A 14,986-nucleotide genomic window follows, 5' to 3' on the forward strand; every position below is an offset into this window, starting at 1 on the left:
AAGAGTTGCGGATGGTGTTGATGTGATTTTGAAAATTTGACATAACAATCTCTATAGCTATATTTGAAAATTATAAGCTGGATTGTAGTTCTCTCCAACCCTATTATTGATAATATTAATTTGTTCCATATAATGGCGATGACATACCATGCCTTCATAATTTGAGAAAACATTAATATATGTCATTAACCCTTCACCATTTGAGAAAACATTAATATATATGGTTGACTCATTTTCCCTCGAAGAAAAACAACACTTTCTCTAATAATTTTTTTTTTTAATTAAGATTAAGCATCAAAATGAGGAATATACATCATTGATCTTACTATCAAACCACAACATGACATCGTCTTCTGCAAACCCACCCATGCAGATTGGATTTACAAGTAAGTCTTAAAGTTATTTGTGTATTAACATGTGTTGATTCACATGATGCCTTGGTGAAGGTGACTTAATTTAATCAACATTTTCCCCTTAATCTATACTACTTTTTCCTATTTTGAATTGCATTTTTATGAGTTTTCATCATGCATTTACACTCCGATGAAAGAAACTACAACAAAACCAAAATCTCATATAAATAAGTTAAGGGGCAAGTGCTAAGAGGAGAACATATAGTAGCAATAAAGCTAAAAAATATACCGAACAAAAAGCATAAATATACAATAAATAAACCATGACCTATATTACTCTTATGTCTTGATTTTAAGCATCCACACCCTATCTGTTCTAAGGTAGTTTTTTTTTGGAGACTCCCTTCCAACTAGATTAAGCCTAAATAAGCACCATGAACTTTAGACGACATCAAACTCTAAACGGACTACATAATTTGAACTAATATGATATAAAATTTACAATAAAATTTTTGTATACAAGGTCACTCTCCCGTGTTTGTATGATCTAACGAATTTGACATTAGGCTAACTTGCTATTTTCTATTTGCTATTGTTTAATTAAACAATGACCTTGAACATAACATTACAATTTTGATTGACAAGAGCAACAAACAAGGCCTTACAATCTCTTATCATTTTGAGGCATTCAATGAAAAATCTCTCTTGTTGCTATAATTATCAATCGATGCATCATCTCCATTCATCATGCTTGAACTTCCCTCAGAATATTTTCTCTTGGAACAAGCTCTTATAGTTTCTTCTTTTTTATCAACAAACGAAAAGAATGTTTGAAGGGATCCCGAACCAACGCTTCTCCCGGTTGACTCAGCAAGGGTTGGATAGTGTTTTGTAAATTGGCGTATCGTGAGTACAAAGTATATGAGAAGAGCAAGAAAACAAGCTAATCCACATATTAAGAATAAGCCTTTAAAACTCGTTAATTCAAGTTGATCAACTTCAAACTGTGTTCCTTGTGAACTACACGCACTTCTCAACAACCACTTGTCATGAATCCTTTGTAATTCACCATTTTCTGATAGCTTTAGAATTGCTGTTGACATATCAGCTGCTACAGGAGAATCCCTAGGGAACGCCTTTCACAAAACAAGATCACAAAACATTAACTTTGGTTTTAAATTTTCGATTTTCAAATCTCAAAGTCAAATTTCCATGTTGAATGGATTAATGAGAACTTTGTACTTACAAATCCCCATCCATTTTTGGTAAACTCTTGACCAACGATGCTGAATTCACAACGAGATGAAAGGAAGAGTTCGATGTATGCGCGTTCATCAACCACTGCTGCAACACCACCGTTGTGGGGCCCATCTTTCAATGCTTTTTCATAGTCTTCAGGCAATGAAAGAGGAACTAATCGATCTGAATTAATACCAAGTTCTCCTACAAGATAGTTTCTGACAAACGAATTCTCTTGATACCCAATCGGATCTTTGATCATCATCAAACTTTCAATTCCTTTAATAGGTGAAGAAAGCTTCTGAACAGTCAATATTGAGGTCAAACTTGCAGTATAGCTCGAGTTTATTATGAGAACCACAAATAACCATAGAATTAAAACTATTCGACCTAGAGTGCTCAATGTGTTTTCTCCTGCATACATAAACCATTTCCATGTAAGATCGTATATATAATGGTAATTCAATAACTAACACTCACTGTGAGAGGAAAACAATTTTGAAAAGCTAAACCTGCAAAAAGAAGAAGATAAAGAAACATTAACAATGAATCTGTTCTACTACAAGTGTTTAAACTTTAAGCACACTTACTTACTTACTTACTTACCATAGAACTGTGACAAGTTGTTTCTTAGGAGGACCACGAAATTCATCATTTACACGATGTTCAAGAATCCATACAACAGCTCCAACAACTAAGAAAAAGATTCCTGAAACAGACCACATTAAAGGAGAGAAAGGTTTAAGAAAAGCCCATGTACTAGAGCTTGATCTTCTAACTGGAACAACTACAACAAGCCCAGATTCGATAAATGGTTGTGTAAAATCTGCTATTCGAGTCCTGTTAGTAGTGATAGCAATGTCTCCCACCACAGCATCATAAACCTGTATTATATATATATATATATATATATATATATATATATATATATATATATGTATAGCTTTTGGTTAAAATTTAGCAACAAGATTGAATCTTTTTGTTGAAATACTCACACCAGAGTTGATTAAGGTCAAGAGGTCTGTGTTGCTTGGGTTCTTGACACCATCTCCATAGGAGTGAAACTTATATGGAACAGCATATGGAAGTAAGTTTACAGCAGATGTAAACACATCAATGCAGTGTCCTTTGAATGAATCACTGTCTTTTGATTGTCCTACAAATTCTTGAAAACTGACTCGATTTGGAACACCGATTTTCAACTGTTTTCCACTATCAGGGAAAACCCATCCACGTGGCTTTTGAATGATTTGACCAGGCCAAATCACTGCGTGTAATAGCTCAGAAGAACTTGATTGATGATCAGATGGCTTTGTGTTGACTTTTTCTGGAGTAATAGTTGACAAACCTGAAGAATTTGACCAATACCCGATTCTCCTAACACCAGTACCAATCACATTCAAGACTTCAAATGCAGGAAAAAGTAGGTTTTTATCGGATGTGAACTCGATAGCTCCTGTTAAACCTTTCATTTTGACATGTAATATTTCTTGAAGCAATAACTTTCCTCCATTAAAGATACTCAAAGAGTCAAAATTCAACATTTCTCCTGGTAAAGCTTGTAACTTTGGATCTTTTGAGAATGAAATGTTTCCACCTTTATCAAAGAAAGAGTCGAGTGCATGAGCAAGAAGCCAAACAGTGTCGTATGCATATAAACAAAAAGTACTTAACCCATAATTTGTCATGTTTCTCCACTCAGAAGCGAATTTTCTTGTAAGTTTTGAATCTTTTGTGTATGTTCTTAATGTGATAAAACCTTGCATAACATCAATTGTTTTCGAAGGGAGTGGAGAACTAATGTCTATGATAGTAGAGAGCCAATTAGTAGTGATCCAAACATACCCACTACCCAACATATCAAGATTTCTAGCAACTTCAAGTATGTCTAATCCATATTGTGGATAAGTGTGGACAACAAGAATTCTTGACTCCATTAAAGCAACTTGAACCAACACATTGCTTATGTCTGTTTTTGTTGCTAATGGCTTAAGAGGTGCTTTATGGGAGATCTCACATCCTCTAGATGCTAACTGATCTCCTAATGATATTATTCCATTTCTTCCATGATCATCATCTATGTAAATTGCTGTAACTTTTCTCCATTCGTAGTACTTGATTATGTCTGCTATTGCAGCCATTTGATAAAGATCACTGTGAGTTGTGCGCACAAAGAAAGGATACTGAAGGGAATTCAATGTAGGATCAGTAGCTGTGAAAGACAATAGAGGAACTTGGAGCTCATTTGCCACGTGGGATATCACATGAGCTAAGACTGAACCTTGAGGGCCTATTAAAGCCACAGTATCTGTCTCCATGACTTGTAAAGCTGTTAACAAAAACAAGTCAAATCGCATAAGATTATATTATTGTATACAAATGGGAAGCTCGATTAAAGAAAAGTAAGAAAATGTTTAGAAGATTTACCTTCCATAATATTCATAAATGCACTGAAATTGGAGTCATGAAGAGTTATTTGCAGCTTAGTTCCCTTAAGAATAGTGGGATCAGAGTTCACATCTTCACATGCAGCCTGTAAAGCAATTTTTGCGACTTTTCCAATGATGGAATTAAATGTCAAGATGGATGCGATATTCACGACATCTGGTCTTGTAGAAACATTGGTATTATTGTTAATCCCTTCAGTGAAGCATCCATTGAAATCCACCAGTAACAGGAGCAATGCGCAAACTAGATTTTTTGGCATTTTCTCTTACAAAAAGGCTGGTTTCATACACGCTGATACACAAAATAAAACAAGAGAATTTTACTTTCAGTTGTCTAGATTGATCAAAGCCTCAAGAGCGTGTTTCTATGGTATGAAAAGAGCAGGGTTTGATGTAAGAAAACAGTGAGAAAGCAATGGAGTAAACTTTTGACCAAGTTAGGTGAGATGGTTGCTAGTTTTGTGCAAAATTTAGTTTACAAGTCAAAACTTTAGAGGGTTGTGTCTTGACCAATTAGCACGAAAGTATTAAAGAAAAAAAAAAATCCTCAAAACCCATTTAAGCAAAACATCAAGCACGTTGTGTGTGCAAAAGATTCTAATGTCGACCATAATGTGAAATAATACACACACCCACACACACACACATAGAGAGAGAGAGAGAGAGAGAGAGAGAGAGAGAGAGAGATTACAGAGAAGAGCAGCCTAAGCAGCCATCCACAGTGAGGCGAAGAAGAGCAGTGAACAGACAAGAAATCAAATGATGGGATTTTGCAGCAGGGGAGTAGTGATATGGCTAAATTCCAAGAGGGTTTCATGTATGGTTTAGAAAATTTCTTGGTTTTAAAGTGATAATGATAATTATCACTAAGGATTCTTGAATCTCGTACGAAAATATTTCCTATTTGTTGGAAGCTTCACGCGTCCTAGATAATTGTCGCTGTAAAACTCATGAACCATATGTGATACAGTCGTCGAACAATTGGGAGTTCTTGTCAAGTGTCCCGTGTTTCATTATCTGATGTTGGATGTTGGATGTTAGCTTATTTTTAAGGGAAACCGAGTGATAATCGATATAAATGTTTTTTTTTTTTTTCTTATTTTTGACAAAAATAAATAAATTTTTTTTTTTGGGTAAAATGATTATTTTGTCAGGTGTTTTTCTGAGTGAAGTCCGGAATCTCGGAATTGTACACCGAAATACATTTTTATTTTTTTTCAAACTTAAAGTGGCTTCATTTTTAGTCCGTTTATCGGTTGTTAACTATGGTTTTTGAATTTAATGGTTGGTTATTTCTAATGTGTTCATTTTTAGTATTTAGTTAGGGTTTATTGGTCATTAATTTTTATATGGTTTTTGAATTTAATGGTTGGTCATTTTTAGTGTTCATTTTTAGTATTTAGTTATGGTTTTTGGATCGTTAACTTATGGTTTTTGAATTTAATGGTTGGACATTTCTAACGTATTCGTTTTTGTGTTTAATTGTGGTTTATCAGTGTTAACTTTTATATGGAAATGGATACCTACATTTTCAAAAAGCAACGGAATAATGTTTTTAACCTTTAAACATATTGCAAAAGGTAATAATTACGTAAACTTAAATATATTTTAAATAATATTACAACCCTTACTTTTTAGGGTTAGGGAAATTATCATAAAAACCCTTAAGTTTTCCAAAAAATAACGGTTTTACCTTTGGATGAGTTTTGGGGTCATTAAAGCCGGATACTTTCATTAAACCTATCAAATATCTCATTTAACAAGTTGGACCCTTTGTAGCTGGTTACCATGTGCTGATTTGGCAGTTAATTGACATGTTGGCACGGACGTTACTTCATTACGTCCGTTTACCCACCACCTAATCTCACCCTTTTGCACATATTCGTTCACTTTCTCACAATCCTTCAGAAAGTCGACATCATTCATCGCAAAATTAGGGCTTATGGTTTTTGAAGAAGATTAGGTTATTGGAGAGTCGATTTCACAGGGTATGTGTAATTTCTTTGAAGATTATGTTTTTACAGTTCTTTGTTCTTCAAAGGTTAACAAATAATGACAATATGTGTTTGTGTTTTTTTCAGGTTGTTATGATGGATTGGGATTCAGAACACGAAGGTAACACAGACCCATTTTTTGGTTTACGCGAGCCTTTCTCTGGTCTTAATGAGATGGATTTTGAGCTTCATGGCATCTACATGGATCATGAACCAGACGAAGAGTTCATTACTCCACTGGATAAGTGTAAGGATGCATTTCTTAATGTGTTACTAACTGATGAAAATATTAGAAACTCTAGTTTGACTAATGATGTAAGAGCACAAGTGTATCATCGTGGTGACTTGCAAAGTGATGAAGATGAAGAGAGCAAGAACGGGTGATAAACAAGTACAGATTACATGATCCAAAAACAAGATGGGACAAAATGGAACCAAAACTTGGTGACATTTTTTAGAATGTTACACAATTGAAGTTTTGTATCCAAAACTACGCAGTCCACAATGGGTATCAACTCTACTTTGAGAAGTGTGATAGTACAAGAATACTTGTAAGATGTGGGAAAAGAAATGAGAATAATTATTGCCCTTTTAGACTATATGCCTCATGGATGTTCAATGAAAGATCTATTCAAATCAAGACTTTAGAAGCTAATCATGTTTGTGGTAGGAAGTTCAATCTTGGCTCTATGGTTACTCCTGAATGGATAGGTAGACACTACATAACTGAAATTGCAAATAAACCTAAGGTGAAGCTTAAAGAGATGATTACTGAGATCAGACAAAGGTTTAGGTGTGATGTGTCTATAGGCCAATGTTGTAGGGCAAAGAAATGGGCCAAGGAGCTAATTGAAGGTAAATTGACTGAACATTATGCCAGAATATGGGATTATGCACAAGAGTTGTTAAGATCCAATCCAGGTTCTACATGTAAGGTGTGTGTAACTATCAATCCAGATGGGATAAACTATTTTCATAGGTTTTATATTGGTTTCAAAGCTATATGTGAAGGTTGGAAAAGAGGGTGTAGAAGAGTTATTGGTTTGGATGGGTGCTTTCTAAAGGGAGCAGTAAAGTGTGAGTTGTTGACAACTATAGGTAGAGATGCCAATAATCAGGTCTACCCAATTGCTTGGGTTGTTGTCGATATTAAGAATAAGGCTAACTGGACATGGTTCCTTGAGCTTCTAAGGGATGATTTAGATCTTGATAGTGGAAGAGGTTTGGTAGTGATATCATATCAACACAAGGTAAAATTTAACATACTTGTCCTCTACTTAATTGCATAATTATCTTATTACATATTTGTCCTCTATTAAACTAATTAAATGGTTGTCTGGTAGGGTCTGCTTGAATCTGTGAAAGATATTCTGCCTCATGTTGAACATAGGAATTGTGCTAGGCACATTTATGCCAACTTTAGAAAGGCTTTCACAGGTGTGGAGTATAAGAAGTTATTTTGGGCTGCCTCTATGAGTTGCACAGAAGGTGACTTCAAGAGGCATATGGAAAGCATGAAGAAATTGAGCCCTTCTGCATATGAATACTTGATGTCAAAGCAACCAGAAACATGGTGTAGAGCCTATTTTGGAACAGGCTATGCATGTGAAGCAGTTGAGAATGGGATCTCAGAGTGCTTCAACTCAATAATATTAGATGCTAGGAAAAAACCTTTGATCACTATGCTTGAAGAGATACAGATTTATATCATGGACAAGTTTGCTTACATGAATGTGGAAAGTGAAAAGTGGAATTCAAATGTTTGTCCAAAAATTTTGAAAAAAAAATGAATAGATTTGGGAAAAATATGAGTTACCATTTTATGCTTTCTAAAACTTATCTTAATCATTAATTATTGTTACTAACTAGATACTTGATTGTAGGTTCTGGGGAATAATTCATAGTCAAGGGCATGTGTTTGAGGCTAAAAGAGGGTGTGACAGTTATAGGGTGGACTTAGATGATATGACATGTTCATGTAGGCTGTGGGATTTGGCTGGCATCCCTTGTGTGCATGCAAATGCAGCAATTAATTTTATCCATTAAACACCAGATGCATACATCAATGCATACTTCTCTAAAGAGAAATTTAGGCAATGTTACTCAACAAACATTGAACCTATTAATGGCAGTAATCTTTGGGCCCAAACTGAATACATTAAGCCATTGCCTCCAATGTCTAGGAGGATGCCTGGTAGGCCTGCTACCAAAAGAAAGAGGCATGCCAGTGAGAAAGAGAGCAAGTTTTCAACAACAAAAGTGAAGGTTGAAAGAACTACCAGATGTGGTAATTGTTTGGAATATGGTCATAATAAGAGGGCATGTAAGAATGAGAGAAAACAATATGTGCCTCCCCCACCAAAGAAGACAGGAAGGCCAAGAAAATATCCCATCCCCCATGTGTCTACAAGTCATGGTCAACCAAATATCCCAAGTCAACCTTCATGCTCTAAAACAGTGAGGAGGAGTCCAAGAAAACATAACACATTAAGGATGATTCCCAGAAAACATCAGCAACATGAAGCTTCCAAAAGATTAAGGAGAAATAGTATTAATGTACCAAGGAAGATGTTGTGCACAAGGAGAGGTGGTGGGAGGATTGGTTCAGCAACTATAGGTACTCAAGAGAGTGTGGTTCAACAAGTTCCAGTTGTTGATGAGGGTGAAAATGTGATGGGTGATAATGTGGCTCAAAGTGTGGTTCAACAAGTTCCCGTTGTAGAAGAAGGTGTTGTGCAGGAAGTTCCAGTAATTCATATTCAAGATGGTCATATGATGCAAGAAGGAGAAAATAGTCAAGCAAGTGTGATGGAAGGTAGTGACACTTTTGGGCAAGTGGGATCCAGTATTGGTAGGAAGCTTAAATCAATAAATGATGAAATTGAACAAGGTATTGATGCAATTTTAGAAAGGGCTAACTTCACAAACAAAACAAAGTCCAGTCCACTAAATGGTGACAATGAGGTGGAAGATAATCAGTTTATTGAGTTTACTGAGGGCAAAGAGGATGATATTCTCCTAGAGAAGATACAATTAGGACCTGAAGAAATTGCTAGTATGCTAGAAGTTGGTTATAGCATGGCAGAAATAGAAGCTATGCCAGGGGTACAAGTGGAATTGGATGATTCCCCACCAGTTGAACTGGTAAGACCTATTATCTTTTATTAATGACAAAATTGCAAAAATGGTCCATGTGGTATGCATTTTTTTGGGGTTTCAGTCCAAACCTCGACTTTTTTGGTTTTGTGGTCCTTTTGAGCTAGTTTCATTGTGTTTTTGGTCCCTCTGAATAGTGAAATGACTGTAATGCCCTTGAGTTATATATTTTTCATTTATTTTTCATTTCTTTAATCTAAATACTTATTTATTTATTTAACTAATTAAAAAAAAGAAAAGTCTCTCTCTCTCTCTCTCTCTCTCTCTCTCGCGTATACGCAATAAACAATCCCCTTCTTCATCTTCTCCAATCATCCCTCCCAAAAACTCAAAATTTTACTGCAAGAATCAATTATGTGTATGTAACTACATTGGGTTTGATTCCTTGGTCAAGCATTTTAGTGAACACATGGTGTGCACTACAACAAACCTAACACATAAACACAAACATTTACAATATTAAACCAAAATCTTTAAAGCTCAACTACAAACAAGAAAAAACCCCACCAGATCTTTAAGAGCAACACTTCTTCCCGTCTTTTCTCCGGTATTTCTCCGACTCCAGATTAAGAGGGTTTGTAAAATTACAAGAATTTTGTCGGAGAATTGCCTTTAAATTTTGTTAGAACAATATTCCTCTTCATCTTCTTCCTCAGAAAACTCTTCTATACCTCTTGATCTTTAAAGCTTTCAGAACTATCTCTACATGCATCTCCCTCAACAAAAAAACGATCTACTACTACATAGTGTGCTCAGATCCCTCATCGGAAAAAACTTCTTGAGATCGGATCAAAGGGTGCTCAAGCCCAAATCGAATCATCCACTGGAAATCATTTCTAGATGGGTGACGTGCTAAACGAAATGGGTCAATAAAGACGTCAGCGAAATTTAAACCCAAACTTAATTACCTACCAGACATGGAGCCTTTAATGCCGGGTTTTCAACAGCGACTTTAGATCTAGATGTAGGCCTTCCTGCCTTGTTCTCACTGTCAAGTGTGTTCATCGTTGAAATGGCGATAGCGGGGGAGGACGGCTGGTTTTCCGGCGTGTCTTCTCTCAGTTGGTCTAGCTTCGTCGGCGACGGTGTGAGCTGTAGCAACGAAGAGGTGAGTGTTGGGGGTGATGGAGGATCAAGTGGGGTGAAGAGGTTTGGCAGCCTCTTGGCTTGTCGATTAGAGAGAGAGAGAGAGAGAGAGAGAGAGAGAGAGAGAGAGAGAAAGATCCCTATATTTTAATTTAATAAAACATTAAATTAAATAGAAAAACGATTTAAAAAAATATCAGAAGGGCATATTAGTCATTTCAATTTAGGAAGGGACCAAAACCACAACCAAAGTACCTCAAAAGGACCATCAATCCAAAAAAGTCATGGTTTGGACTAAAACCCCAAAAAATCGCATACCACGGGGACCATATTTGTAGTTTTGTCTTTATTAATTAACAATTTTTCTGGTGATTCTTATGACCTAATTATATCTTTTTACACTAGGATGTAAATGATTTCATTGATGGTCATCATTTTGATGATGATGTTGGTCTGGATGGTGGAGCTGAAGGTGTTGGAGATGAAGTTGTTGGTGATGGTGGTCTGGATGATGATGTTGGTTTGGATGTTGGACCTGATCATGGTGCTGGATATGAAGTTGTTGGTGATGGTGATGAAGAAGGTCCTGGTGGTGGAGATGTTGATGATGGTGATGGGCCTGAAGGTGATGGTGATGAAGAAGGTCATGGTGGTGGAGATGTTGATGATGGTGAGGAAAACCAGGGTGATGGTGAAGGACATCAGGTTGTCCCAATGGTTTGGAGGAGAGCAAGGAAAACTTTTGAGAGGATTACCAAGATAAAGCTAAGGAAGGGTGTCTATGACAAAGATGGTGGTGGTTCTTCTTCTATAAAGCCAATCAACTTGGAGTAGTTTGTTAGCAAGAAGGGGGATGGAGGTGTAAGGGGAATGGTATAGGTTGCCACTTTTGTAAACTTTGTTTTTTGGCATTTTGATTGTAGCATGCATCCAATTGTTTATTTTCTTACCATTTAGGTTGCCTTTTTTGTGCATTGTTTAGGCATTTTGGTACAAATGGATGGTTGCTACATATTGGTAGTATGTAATTAAACTATATGTAATGGATACATCCCCTTCTATATTATGTTCAATCTTTTAGAATTGTTACCATTCACTAATTATTTCTGCAATATACCATTTTATTCAATGTTATTTAAACTTGCAAATACACACCAATTGTTACCATTCAGACTTGCAAATACACACCAATTGTTCAGTCTTTTAGAATTCTTACTATAGGGTTTCAAAGCACTCCATGGATGATAACAATGGGCCCCTTTATGAAGTGTAGGTTAAAAGCCCAAGACTTGTCTTTTCCCTATAAATAGTCATGTGTTATTCATAATTAGGGTTAAAAGTTAGGCAAAATGTAGCCGCCACGTTGTGAGGTTTCTTGTAGAGTTAGATTCTTATTTCTTAAGTGTAATTTGTTCCTCACAATTTAATAAATCGAGTGATCATTCAACCTAATCTTCATATTTGTGTTGTTCTTATTTTCCACATCTTGTTCATCAAATCACAATTAGGGTTTTAATCCCAACACTTACCATTCACCAAAACACTTGTTACCATTCACCAAATGTTACCATTCAACAAATTGTACTACAAATTTATACCAATTACCATTTTAATTCAATCTAAAACAATACAAACCAAATGTTACCATTCACCAGTTGTTACCATTCAGAAATTTATACCAATTACCAATTGTTAATTCAATATACTTACAAAACAAACCAACTTATACTCCAGTTAACATCCATACATTAGAAATTAACATCCATACATTGCAAACCAACTTGAATTCCAGTTAACATCCATACATTAGAAATTAACATCCATTAACATCCATACATTAGAAATTAACATCCATTAACATCATACATTAGAAATTAACATCCATACATTGCAATTAGCATCCACACATTACAAATTACAATCCTAACATTACATATACCTAACAAACTATAAAATACCATCAAAATCTCAAAAGCTACAAATTTATACCAATTACCATTCACCAAATGTTACCATTCAACAACTTGTGCTACATATTTCAAGATCACAATACTGCTCCCTTCAGAAAAGCCACCCTTTACTGCTCCCTTCAGAAAACACCCTTTATTGCCATTAAATCTTGCATAACACTAGAACAAGGATGAACAATATAGCCCCTAACAAAACAACAACCATCTGCATTAATGCCATCATTTGTCGCTGCTCTGTAATGCGATTTGACTCTGGCATCATGTCTTGCTTTTGAATTTCTTCATCGTCAACCCATCTGAAAAACCCACAACCTCCTTCTCCCTACATAATTAGGTTAGTGCATAATACCCTTACTGCAATCCTGCTAAAGAAAAGGGAAAATGATTTTTACCTTATAATTAGGGCACCCCCAAAATTTCTTGCTTGGATTTTCTGGTGTGCACGAAACAAACACATGGCATAAATCTTCACACCAACACTTCACTTCGATCTTCTTCTTGAATCGTGAATGTGAATGCGAGCTTGATTTTGCAGAAGATGTTGGCATTTTGCGTGGGAGAATATTTTGCGTAGGATATTGCGGTGCGAGAGGATGCAAGAAACAGGGTGGTAGGGAAGGGTTATGTGGGGAGAGGGTTGGGGCCCACATTGTTTGACATGTCAATTAAGTGCCAAATCAGCACATGGTAACCGACTACAAAGGGTCCAACTTGTTAAATGAGATATTTGATAGGTTTAATGAAAGTATCCGACTTTAATGACCCCAAAACTCATCCAAGGGTAAAACCATCACTTTATGGAAAACTTAAGGGCTTTTATGACAATTTACCTTAGGGTTATTGTCACTCTAGCCCAACAAAGTTACGTATAATTGTTTAAATGGTCCCTCGTGACTATTTTTTGCGTTTTAAGGGCTTAAACTTGTTGATGACCGATTGAGAAAGTCACCTTACCCATTTTAGCAGGTAAACCTGCCTCATCATTTGCCTCATCACTTGCCATGTATATGTATGAGGTAACTCACTGAGTCAATACCGAGTTGACTCGATGACACATAAGTTGGCACATGCAAATTAGTAATTATCGCCTTTAATGTCCACCAACACCCCCAACAACCTTTCACTGTCGATTCAATTGAGTCCGAGGCACAAATCTTGAATTATAAAGGGACATACGTATGTGGGGTTTGAAGTAAAACAAATCTGAAACTTGTGTACCATTTTCGGGCAAACAATCTTGTGGAAGAACCCTTAAAAAGCAACAATGTCGGCTCCACCACCTTCACCCAACTCTATAAATTCTGGTGAAGACATCAACTACAATGTGCTCCACTCAATCTTCTGTGATTGTGGTCCGAAGATTACAGAAAACCAAACTGGAATGAAAAGGTTGAAGGAGCAGCTAGGACAAGATTATATCATTTGCAGGATTGACCACATCAATCTCCAGCACAAGCTGGATGATCATGATCAGAAGTTTAAAGTCGTTGTTGTTGCTCTGGGTGGCATGATGTTGGGGATGCTCTTGTTGTTGGTTGTTGTGCTCCATTTCCTTGTTAAGCTTTGGTGATGGGTTGATCTGCAGCTAAGGTGGTTAATAGTTAAGAAGGTTATTAGTATGTAGTGTTCGTGTGTCTTAATTTTTTTTCTTTTATTTCTGTTTATTTTGGCGAAATATGTAAAAGTCCTGTCTTAATGACAGGCATTTTGTAAGTGAAATCGAATGATTAATGAAAGACCTATCAAAATGATAGGCGTTTTGTAAAGATGTCTGATGTTCTTTGCCGATTGTTTTTGATTTGAAGATGTCTGATGTTCTTTGCCGATTGTTTTTGATTTGAAGATGTCTGATGTTCTTTGCCGATTGTTTTTTATCTGAATTAGTTCTTAAGTTTGATAAACGGATCCGTTGAAAGTGCAATAGTGGGGGTAATATAGTATTTTACAAAGTGGGGGTCATATAGTCTTTTTTATGCACTGCTCCTTCATATATACCTTCTTGCATTCATTCTAGCACATTGTTTTCTTCTTCAAATACTCTTCACTGTGAAGGTACATAATGAAGAACATGGAATGTGGATGTGGAGCTGAGGCTATAATAAAAACATCTTGTACTACCAATAACCCAGGAAGACCCTTTTATGCATGCCCGAAAAAGGTAATTTACCAGTTATTCAAATTTTGGTGTTAACCCTACTTTTTAAAGATGTGTTAGTTGAAGCAAATACTTGGAATCAAGATGCTTGTTCAGGTTTTATAGCTTGGGTTGATGAAATGGAGTGCAACAATTAATGTTTGATCATAAATGGGTTGTATAAGTCCAAAAAAAAAGCTTCAGATTGAGGTCTTTAAGTTGAAGGTTTACCTAGTATGTAGTTGGGTATTTATTTTTCTGTTTAATCATGTACAAGTTGTAATGAAGGTCAGTTGGACCAGTTGTCTTGTTATGCATCTGTAATGCACTTTGATGTCTTTTGAAACTTGTAATGTATTTTGAAACTTGTAATGTACTTTATTTCCTTTAAGTTGTTATGTAATCTGTAATGTGCTTTATTTAATTGAAGTGGTTATATTTGGGGTTTGATGTGTTTTGTATGTACTAATATGAATAATCAAATTAAACAAAGTTAACACTTAAATCCAACCAACCACAACAAATTTAAAACATAACAACTTGTCCAATTCCAAACTTAATAACCTACTATATCCCAATACCAAACATAACACTCAAATCCAACCAA

At 35.8% G+C, this 14,986-nt stretch overlaps 2 protein-coding genes across 2 annotated transcripts; both read right to left on the reverse strand.

Annotated features, from left to right (window-relative positions):
• Window positions 1-807: 807 nt before the first annotated feature.
• LOC145031771 (glutamate receptor 3.6-like) lies at window positions 808-4,317 on the reverse strand. The gene is made up of 6 exons (XM_078980394.1): window positions 4,020-4,317; window positions 2,588-3,921; window positions 2,199-2,476; window positions 2,073-2,104; window positions 1,600-2,006; window positions 808-1,489 (listed from the first exon to the last, which is right to left on the reverse strand). Exons 1-6 carry the CDS (start codon window positions 4,297-4,299, stop codon window positions 1,028-1,030), a joined length of 2,793 nt encoding a protein of 930 aa, XP_078836520.1. The 5' UTR covers window positions 4,300-4,317; the 3' UTR covers window positions 808-1,027.
• An 8,070-nt stretch (window positions 4,318-12,387) lies between these two features.
• On the reverse strand, window positions 12,388-12,793 carry LOC145030141 (uncharacterized). The gene is made up of 2 exons (XM_078978556.1): window positions 12,638-12,793; window positions 12,388-12,567 (listed from the first exon to the last, which is right to left on the reverse strand). The coding sequence occupies exons 1-2, from the start codon at window positions 12,791-12,793 to the stop codon at window positions 12,388-12,390; spliced, it is 336 nt and encodes a 111-aa protein (XP_078834682.1).
• Window positions 12,794-14,986: the final 2,193 nt, after the last annotated feature.

This window comes from Lactuca saligna, chromosome 2, assembly GCF_052625555.1.
Source record: "Lactuca saligna cultivar CGN05327 chromosome 2, ASM5262555v1, whole genome shotgun sequence".
Taxonomy (NCBI): domain Eukaryota; kingdom Viridiplantae; phylum Streptophyta; class Magnoliopsida; order Asterales; family Asteraceae; genus Lactuca; species Lactuca saligna.

What these genes read in the sequence shown, in the direction of transcription:
- LOC145030141 (XM_078978556.1), bottom strand. Translation starts at nt 12,793, where the DNA reads ATGCCAACATCTTCTGCAAAATCAAGCTCGCATTCACATTCACGATTC. An exon ending in GGGGGTGCCCTAATTATAAG is followed by an intron (nt 12,568 to 12,637) that starts GTAAAAATCATT and finishes CTAATTATGTAG; the next exon opens with GGAGAAGGAGGTTGTGGGTT.
- LOC145031771 (XM_078980394.1), bottom strand. Translation starts at nt 4,299, where the DNA reads ATGCCAAAAAATCTAGTTTGCGCATTGCTCCTGTTACTGGTGGATTTC. An exon ending in CAACTTGTCACAGTTCTATG is followed by an intron (nt 2,105 to 2,198) that starts GTAAGTAAGTAA and finishes TTCTTTTTGCAG; the next exon opens with GTTTAGCTTTTCAAAATTGT. An exon ending in CCAAAAATGGATGGGGATTT is followed by an intron (nt 1,490 to 1,599) that starts GTAAGTACAAAG and finishes GTTTTGTGAAAG; the next exon opens with GCGTTCCCTAGGGATTCTCC.